Source organism: Salvia splendens, unplaced genomic scaffold (assembly GCF_004379255.2).
Source record: "Salvia splendens isolate huo1 unplaced genomic scaffold, SspV2 ctg1168, whole genome shotgun sequence".
In the NCBI taxonomy this organism is placed as follows: Eukaryota; Viridiplantae; Streptophyta; class Magnoliopsida; order Lamiales; family Lamiaceae; genus Salvia; species Salvia splendens.
The window spans coordinates 217,630-228,053 of NW_024598720.1; the positions used below are offsets into that span (position 1 = coordinate 217,630).

Sequence of the window (10,424 nt, forward strand, 5' to 3'; positions counted from 1 at the left end):
ACAGTTGGAGAAGCCCAAAGATTGTAACAACCACGCGGAGTACATCGAGGGTACATTAGGTGCGGGATCGTTGAAGTCAAGAGTGGCTAGTAGGAGTCACCCAAGTGTGGATGAGGATGGCTTCCAATTGGTGTCTAGGAAGAGGAAAGGAAAAGTGCATGAGGGCGATATGCACACCAAGGCTCCACACGTTGATGATTGGCATTTGAAGGAGAATGTTGCTACGGTGACATTTGGGAGTGTCCCATCGGGTGCGAATGACGCGAGCTTTAGCTCCATGAGTGTCGCATGTGGGCGCCCCAACCGGGATATAGAGGGCCACATCGAGGACCTTGATCCAGGAGGGCATGTACCTAGCGGAGGTATCCCTATTGCGGGCCTTAGCTAGGTGATGGACGGAAGTGTTGGGGATACAAAGGTTGTATCAAATGGTAATTGGATTTTGAGAGTATATAGATGACCACCTCTAGTTGTTAGGGAGGCCCTCGTAGTACTCTAATTTGTCATGCCTAGGCGAGTCGTCACTTTTGGGCGACTCAGTGTATGTTTGTTTGTAACCAATGGTTTTGGTAATGCACAGGTGTGGGTCCGCCTCAACCCTCCGCCCATTGGGGTGTGTTAAAAAAAAGAAAAAAAAAGCATATATTTGTTGAATTCGAGGATATGGCGGATTATGCCCGATTGCTTAGTGGACTGAAAGGGACGGCGGTGTGGTTTATTGATCGGCATCCCATGAGGGTTTTCAAGTGGTCCCCGGATTTTGATGTGTATTGTGAGTCCCCGATCGCGGCAGTTTGGTGCAACATCATTGGCCTCCCAATCCACCTTTTTGATCTCGCCGCCCTCTTTGCAATCGGTAAATTGCTTGGAAGCCCGATACAAGTGGATCATGCTACGGCCAACAAGTCGAGACTTTCTTTGCTCGCATTTTCATTGAGATTGACATCACGAAGCCACCTCCCGAGGAGTTCATTCTAGATATTTGTGGACGTGAGACGGTGCTAAAAGTGAAATGGGACAAGATCCCGGCATATTGCATGGAATGTAGGCATGTAGGACACAAAAGTGAGGTGTGTTACGCGGCGGGCAATGTTGAGCGTCCCCCGAAGAGGAACTACAATAATGTAACACCGAGACAGCCACACCATGAGAGTCAAGGGGGAAGGGACAAAACGGAACAACCAAAGGAAATGGCTAGCAATAACGAGTGGAAACATCAAAAGAAAAACAAAGGGTCGAAGGGGCAGCCAAAGGGAGTGGTCGGGTCTGGACATCATGGGCGAAGTGCATGGTAACTTTGACCTGGCTCCGGTTGCAAGCCTCCATGAAGGTGGTGAGAGTTCCTATGGCCGAGAAATCTTCTATAAAACCGTCGGATTGCTTGCTAGCTCTACCCATCGTGGTGGTGAATTCCATGGAGCCACGAACGGGTACACGCCCTCACGACGAGGAGCGTTCAATTGTTGGAGAGGGGGCGCACGGGGAGCGGCAAGGGGCCGAGGGTCCCAAGCAGCCCGAAATGTCCTAAGCTCCAACCAATACTATTCTCTCATGGAGAATGAAGTTTTCTTAGAAGATGATGATGAACTGGAGGGGGATGGAGATAAAGAGGGGATTCCCCGAACCATCCCTTTTGCCGATGGGTAAGATCCCATGCTCATGCATGAGGAGGAATGCCTAGGAGAGGAACGACTACGAATGGTGGAATTTCAGGGGGACCTCTCACGGTCACCGGGTAAGATACTTCCCCATTAATCATGTCTGTCACCTTTATGTTTTGGAACGTTAGGGGAGTTGCTAACGCGCCTACCCAAAATGTTCTTAAATGATTAATTAAGACTCATAATATTCACTTTCTTGCAATAATGGAGCCGCTCACAAGCCCTAACCCGGAGAAGTTCTCAAAGGCTTTGGGGCTGGCTTTCCAAGGCTCGAATAGAAATGGGAAGATCTGGGTGTTTGTTGAGGAAGGGGCCAGCTTCGTGGCCGAGAGAGATACGGATCAGGCCCTATCCGGCTCTTTGGATCTCCTCGCCTTGCTAGCCACTTGTGTGTCTCGGCGATTTACGCAAAATGCACGAGGACCGAACGACTTCATTTATGGGATGAATTGAGGGAGTGCTCTATACTTTTGGAGGGTACACCCTGGATGATTGGAGGGGACTTCAATACCATTCTCCATCCGCGAGACAGAGTAGGGAGTGACACAAACCGCCAAGCTGAAATGGTGGACTTTGCGGAGGCCATTGAGGACTGCAGGATACTAGACCCGGGATTTGATGGGTCGGAGTTCACGTGGGCCAAGAATGGCCTTTTTGAAAGATTGGATAGAATCCTTGTGAACGAACGATGGGCACAAACCTTGGAAACTACTCGGGTGACGAACCTACCCCGGATTGCCTCGGACCACGGGCCTGTGTTGGTAAGATGCAAAGTGACAAGCAACAACAGCGGGGATAGGCCATTCAGGTTCCAAAACATGTGGGTTAGGCACGAGGGATTTGAGGACCTTGTTCGGGGAGATTGGAGCCAACCGACGGAGTCCGGAGGCCTCCTCAATTTCCAAATCAAACTTGCTCGACTAAAGAGAATCCTAAAGGTATGGAACAAGGAGACCTTTGGGAACATCCATAACAACCTCAGGGATATGGAGGTGAAAATCGCACTGGCCCAAAGCGATTTCGAAGAAAGGCCAACCCCGGAGAACAGGACAGAGATCAATAGATGCATTGCCGAGTACATTCGACTCTTTAAAATGGAGGAGGTCTTCTAGCGACAAAACGCTACCCTAAGATGGCTAGGGGAGGGCAACAAGAATACTAAATTCTACCAAAGTTGGGTCAAACAAAAAAGGATCCGCATGCGCATCCACAAGATCAATGTGGGCGGCCGGGAGATCTCGGACGAAATGGAGATAAGAAGTTCGGCGGTGGAGTTCTTCCAAGACCTCCTGGCCCCGGGGCCCCTCACTTTGTCCGAGCCAGACCTTGATTTGATCCATCAACTCCCACCCTTGGATGAAGTGGCTGCTCTCCCCGACCCCCCATCCGCAGAGGAAGTTAAAAAGGCTATTTTTGACATCTCCGGGGACAGTGCCCCAGGGCCGGATGGTTTCACGGCCTTGTTCTACCAGGCCTGTTGGGCGACGGTTGGGCCGGACGTGGTGGCGGCTATAGGACAATTCTTCGGGGGTGCCTACCTCCCACGTAGCGTCACGGCCACAAGCATTGTCCTCATCCCAAAAAAGCTTGTGCCGGAGTCGTGGAGTGACTACCGCCCCATTAGCCTGGGCAACGTCGTCAACAAGATTATCACAAAGATAATGTCGAAGAGAATGACTTCGCTCATCCCTATGGTTATCTCACCAAACCAGAGTGGATTTGTGAAGGGACGGCTCCTCAATGATAATGTCTTTTGGCACAGGAGATGTTCCATGAGCTCTCGAGATGTGCGCCGGCCCCTAATGTCGCGGTAAAAATCGATATGGCTAAGGCCTACGACCGAGTACAATGGCCCTTCCTTTTGAAAGTGCTACACCGGATGGGTTTCCCGGCCCCGTGGGTCTCTTTGATTGAGAGATGTGTGGGCTCGTGTTGGTTCTCGGTGCTGGTCAATGGCGCCCCCTCCGGGTTCTTTAAGTCCACCCGCGGCCTCAGACAGGGAGATCCAATATCTCCGACACTTTTCGTAATTGCAGCTGAGTACCTCTCAAGAAAATTAGACAAGCTCATTTTGGGAAAGAAAGAGATGACTTTTAGAGCTACTCGCCACTGCATGGAAATAAGCCACCTCGCCTACGCCGATGACATTGTGATATTCACACAAGCAGCGGAGGGACCTCTTAGGCGGCTGCGGACTTGCTTGGAGACATATGCCGGGGTTTCCGGGCAGCAGATTAACTTGGCAAAAAGCAACTTCTACATTGCCGAACAACATGAAGGGTGCGCCAATATTATACAAAATGAAGGAGGCTTCGCACGAGGTACTTTCCCATTTTTGTACCTTGGAGTTCCTATTTATCGTGGTGTGAAACGTACAGATATGTTTATGTTCCTTCGGGAAAAGATTACTGCACGAATCTCGGGGTGGGCTCATCGACACCTCTCCTTTGGAGGTAGGCTTACACTACTCCAAAGCACACTTGAAGCGGTGCCGCTGCACATTTTCCAGGCCATTGAACCAACATCCGGGGCCCTTAAGCAATTGGATCAGCAGATGGCCCGATTTTTCTGGGGATCGTCAACAGAGAGAAAAAAGACACATTGGATTGGGTGGGATCAGATCTGCCTCCCCACCCCTGAAGGGGGTCTCGGCATTCGTAAGACCAAAGAAGTCCTCCGGGCCTTCAGTATCAAACTTTGGTGGAGGTTCCGGGAGCAAAATTCCCTTTGGGCTAGATACATGAAGGCCAAGTATTGTCATAAAACCTCCCCGCCCGACATGGAAGCGGCTAATGAAAGTGAGAAATCAAGCAAATCCGCACATTAGATGGGTGATCGGTCAGGGCGATGCCTACTTTTGGGATGACATTTGGCTTGGTGAATCTCCCCTTCGCGAGATCTGCCTTGACGATAGGGGCGCCTCATCGGCCAAGGTCTCGGACTACATTGGGGGTGGAACTTGGGATGAGACTAAGTTACGTCAACATCACAACCAGGCTGGAATGCCACAAGAGGTTATCACACAAATTCTTCATGCCCCAATCGTCGGGGGAGAACCGAACGTCCCTCGATGGAAGCTTTCTCGGCTCGGGGAGTTCTCGCTCACTACGACCTGGGAGACTATACGTACGCAAAGGCCGAGAATCTAAGGTCTCGACGACATTTGGAGGGCTGGCCTTACAAAATCTATTGCAATCTTCAATTGGCGATTATTGTCAAACAGGATACCGGTTGACTCCAAGCTCCAATGGAGGAAGATTGAGCTTGTGTCGAAATGCCAATGCTGCCCACGGAGGCCCAACACCGAGTCCCTTCAACATCTCTTCATCCGAGGGTGGGGAGCAGCATGTGTCTGGAGGGAGTTCGACGGTTGGTTCGAAGGCTCGGCCCCATCTCTTAGGGTGAACGACACCATCCCGGACAGGTTGCAAGTGTGGTCCGCTAGGACCCAACAGCATGATAGGAGACACCTTAGTCGAGTCATTCCATACCTCATTCTGTGGTTCCTTTGGCCGGAGAGGAATAGGAGTCGACATGAACAAATTCAGTTCAAACCGTACAACGTTGTTTGGCAGGTTCACATGTTCATCCACAACAACATGACCAATGGTCACATCAAGCCGAAGCATTGGAAGGGAGTGAAACTTGGAATGAGCCATCCGAATCACCCCGAGACAAGGGGGCCGAGACCGTTAGTTATGCCGGTTAAGTGGCACCCCCCGGAACGCACATGGATCAAGCTTAACACGGATGGGGCGTTCTTTGAGGCAACAAACAAGGGTGGCGGAGGGGGTCTTGTTCGGGACCACAATGGGAAATTGCTGGCAGCATTTGCAACCCCCCTCGTCGTTCAATCGACTCTTGAGGCCGAGCTCATGGCCATACACTATGGGTTGGAGGTAGCGAAGGCGTTCAACCTACCCATATGGATTGAATCAGATGCGGAACAAGCTATTAAGTTGCTCAATGGCACGACTTGGGGCCCGACACAAATTCGCCGCGTCATGGCCCTTTTGCATGGCTTCAAACGTAGACATATATTCTTGGCCACCTTCGTTCATAGGGAGGGCAACAAAGCGGCTGATATGCTCGCCAAAATGGGAGTGGAACAAGATAATTTCCAACAAATGTCCCCACAAAATGTTCCAAGAAGGATTAGAGCCATCATCCGGATGGACGAAATGGGAGTCCCCAATCTTCGGGTGAGAGATAATGAACGAGAGTAGCACGAGGCACGGAAAGTGGTCACCGATCTTGCTTTGTACCGGACGCCGTAGAGTATGTGGGTGTCGGTCCATCCCCAGATTGACCCCTATTTACTCTTGTTGTGTTATTGTAATAGGGTATGGTGTAAATTGTTTTTGTCACTCTAGCTTTAGAAAGATTGGTCCTCTTGTAGATTAACAAGAGAATAGAGAAGCTCCCACATCTCTCTAGAAAGTCTTGCCCCAACCATCTCACGTCCAACGCCGACGGTCTCCCTCACCTTTGGGTGAGGTGGATATGCGGCCGGCCTAACATTGGTCATGGTCCAGCCCGGAAGGGACTCACCGGGGAAGGAGGTCAAGGGCACGAGTCCCTCTCCCTCGCCGAAATGGGTTTTCCGACCAACTAATGCGAAACGGAATTTGAAAAAGTCAGCCACTCCCCACCCCATTAAAAACGGTGGTAATACAAAACGCAGCGCTTGTGTGCCATTGACGGAGACCGGAAGGGTGAGGAAGAAGATTGTCTTTGAGTTCGATGAGCTTATTGCCGGAACTAATGGTGGAGGTAGCGCCATTGCCGGAAAAGACGGTTGGAGCTCCCTGCCCGGGGAGAGAGAGAAGGGCCGATGGAAGAGAAAGGCACGACCTGGCCCTTTTGAAGCCAGCACCGGAGCGTTTGAGGTGGTGCCGGGAGTTCTCCCATTACTCGCGGGGGAGCTCCGTTTCTCCATGGGACAAAAGGACGGCTCGGCCAGGCACCAGCCGGAAGTCGTGACCGGAACTCGGCTGGAGGGTGTATTACCGGAGGTGAATGAGGCCGTTGCACAAGGGGTACTCCGGTCAACGCGCGTGGAGGCGGCTGCGAGTGCAGCTGTCTTGGACGAGGACACATCCTCGGAAAGGTATGGTGCCAACATGCTTTTTGACCCACCCACTCTTACTGCACCATTTCCGGAAAAGGATAGGCATGTACTAGCTAGTGAGACATGTGACTCCCTTATGGGTCAAAGCCTCTTGCAATTCAAATCTGGTGATGGTACAAATTTCAAGGCCGAGGATAACAATGGAGGGGGTGAGGCCGGGCTCAACGGGAAGCCGTCGGCGCCGGATAACCCGTCGGACCCGCCGGACAAGCTGCTGGACCAGGACAGGGACCAGCCGGAAATCCTACCCAAGCACTCGGCGTCTGAGGTAGGCATCGACGTGGCCTCCCCCGTTGGGAGTCCGCCGACGTTGGGTCACTCGCTGGAATTCATCACGGACAAGGCCGCTCAAGCCGAGACCCAACCTGTTGAGCCAGATCTAGATGAAAAGCCCGCGAACACGGGTGCCGGGCTGGATAGTGGAGGACCACCGAAATCCGACGCGGTGAACCTTGATGCTGATCACGACACGGAGATGGGGACATTCGGATGGTGTGAAGGGATCCCTTCGCTTACATTCTCAAACGAGGAAACAAAGTGCTTGGTGGACAAGGTAGGGCACGCCATTATCGGAAAGTTCTCCCACACCCTCCCAACACCACAACAAATCCAAAAATCCCTTTCCAACATCAACTTCGTCGATGGATTCAAATGGAAGTTCGTTAACGCCAAGCACATCCTAATCCAATTCCGTGATGTACGAGATTACGGCCGGATGCTCAATGGTCCCAATGGAGCGCCGGTTTGGTTTGTCGAGCATCACCCAATGCGGGTGTTCAAATGGACTCCGGAGTTCGACACATTTTTTGAGACACATATTGCCGCCGTTTGGTGTAAGGTGGTGGGACTCCCGATCCATCTCTATGACCAAGTAGCCCTCATTGCGATTGGCAAGTTGTTGGGGAAGCCAATCCAAGTGGACCATGCGACCTTCAACCAAACCCGACTCACCTTTGCTCGGATGTGTATTGAGATTGATATCTCGACGCCTCCACCGGTGGAGATCATTCTCAACATCCTAGGCAAAGACACTAGGTACAAGGTGGTATGGGATCGGATTCCCCTATTTTGTGCGGAATGTAAGCATGTTGGGCACGTCAAGGAAACATGCCTTATCCTAGGGAGGAGAAAGGAGCAGGCCACCACGGATCCCACCCGACCACCACAACCCCGCCGACCCCACTCTGCGTCAAATCCCATCCGCCGGGAATGGAGGCTGAAAACTAACGTGCATGGCACCCACAACCCGGAGCCGGGCCAAGGGTCTATGCCAAAGGGGGAGACCGAGCCGGGGACACACAAAGAGAAGAGCGGTGCGGAAGCGGCTCCTAGCTTGAAAGCAACACCGAGGGTGCAAGCCCAGATAGATGACGATGGTTTCCAAGTGGTGTCTAGGAAGAAGAAAGGAAAGGTCCACGAGGGTGATGGGTACATCAGAGCTCTCCACAATGATAAGTTGCATCTTAAGGAGAACGTAGCAACGGTTACTTTTAGGGCCGACGACTCGGGTGCAAATGAGCCGGGCATTGGCTCAATGAGTGTATCATGTGGGTTCCTAAGCCGGGAAATTGAGGGCTTCATCGAGGACCTCGATCCGGGAGGGGTTGTCCCATGTGGGGGCACCCCTATCGCGGGCCTCAACTAGGTGACGGACTTAAGTTTTTGACGATGCGATGGCTGCATCATTATAATTGTAATAGGGATGCTAAGAGTATTTAGATGACCACCCTAGTTTATTGGGAGGCCCTCGTTGTACTCTAATTGGTCGTGGTGAGCCGTCACTTTTGGGCGGCTCAATGGTTGTTTGTTTTGGCTGCAATTGCTGTTGGTAATGCACAGGTGTGGGTCCGCCTTAACCCTCCACCCTCGGGGTGCTTTTAATAAAAAAAAAGATTGGTCCTCTTGTAATCAAGTAATGGCCTTTTGTTGATATATAGGGATGAGGGACCCACGAACCCTCCACCGTGAAAAAAAAAAAATCACAAAGACAAAGTCTATTTTCGTATTTGATCAAAGGTGTCTTCAAATGACATGCTTACAAGCCTATTTATAGGCTAGAATGGACTCTTGAAAGTCTCACATCATTAGTACAACTTAAGACACTTAAAAATGACTCATAATAAAAGAAAAGTAACTCCTAAGCCTTTGGTATAACTCTAGGATATCTAAAGTCAATTATTTAACATGAAATGTAACTAAAATGGACCCTTCATTTTGGCTGCTCCAACTTGGACGAAAATGCATCATGTATCATCAATTTGGGCCTCCAAAATGTGATATGTAGTGACTCCAAACTTCAAGCCTTGGGCTGCCCACAAACTTGAATAATATTCACCACTTGGCCCAATGTAGAATGGTCTTGTAATTGGACTTTTATTTCAACAACTAAAAGCAACATGGACTCCTTTATCTTCTTAGTTCTAGCTCTTGTAATTGGCCCACTTGGAATGATCAATGGATCCATCTTCTTGTCCTTGTATATCAGCTTGGGTGTGTCTCCATCAGAGGGGAAGGTGCCAACCCACTTTCCAAAGGGACATTTGTCTTCATTTCCATTTTCGGCGAGGAGACATTACCAATTTCCAAAAGGGAGTTTGTTCCTTTTTCCACTTCGGTTATGTTGACTAACGCACCCTCCAAGGCGTCCTTTGCAGCACATGGGTCTTGTATCCTCGGTTGGTAAGGGACAAAGGAGCTTTCCAAAGGTAGTTTTTTTCCTTTATCCATTTCTGGTAACTTAGCTCTCCCAACCCCCAATTGGCCTTGGGAGTCATGTGTGCCAACGGTAAGCAATTGGGGATCATGCAAGGACATGTCTCCACTCGCACCAACGGTCGACAAGCCGCCACCGGAGGCCTTCAGATTCCAAAACATGTGGATCTGCCATGAAAGTTTTTTGATCTTGTACATGATGCCTGGACCCAACCTACCGAGGCTAAGGGCCTGCTTAACCTCCAGATCAAGCTTGCGAGAACCAAGAAGATACTCAAGCAGTGGAATAGAGAAGTATTCGGGAACATACACGCCAATGTCAAAGAAATGGAGGACAATGTGGCCGCGGCCCAGTGCGAGTTCGAGACAAATCCTTCGGCCGAGAATAGAGCCTTGGTGAACAAGCACATTGCTAACTAGATCCTCCTCCTCAAAATGGAGGAAGACTACTGGCGCCAGAAAGCGGCTCTCCGGTGGCTCGCGGACGGAGACAAGAACACGAGATTCTACCAAAGTTGGGTTAAACAGAAGAGGATCCGGTTACGCATCCATAGATTCTCTGTGAATGGACTTGAAGTCACGGGTGAAAAAGAGATCAAGAGCTCGGCAGTAGACTTCTTTAAAAACCTACTTGCCCCTACATCCCCGATCCTTGAAGAACCGGATCTTAACTTGATCCATCAACTCCCACCCTCGGATCAACTAAGGGACCTCCCTAAGCCACCAGATGAGGATGAAATTAAGCGAGCTGTGTTTGATATATCCGGAAATAGAGCGCCAGGGCCGGATGGCTTCCTGGCCACCTTCTATCAATCGTGTTGGGATATTGTTGGACAAGACGGGGTGAAGGCGGTGAGACAGTTTTTCCTTGGGGCGTTCCTTCCCCGGAGCGTCACGACAACGAGCATTATCCTCATCCC

At 50.7% G+C, this 10,424-nt stretch overlaps 1 protein-coding gene across 1 annotated transcript; it reads left to right on the top strand.

Annotated features, from left to right (window-relative positions):
• The first annotated feature begins 2,224 nt into the window (after positions 1-2,224).
• LOC121788871 lies at positions 2,225-2,773 on the top strand. Its single transcript, XM_042187463.1, has one exon. The coding sequence runs from the start codon at positions 2,225-2,227 to the stop codon at positions 2,771-2,773; it is 549 nt and encodes a 182-aa protein (XP_042043397.1).
• Positions 2,774-10,424: the final 7,651 nt, after the last annotated feature.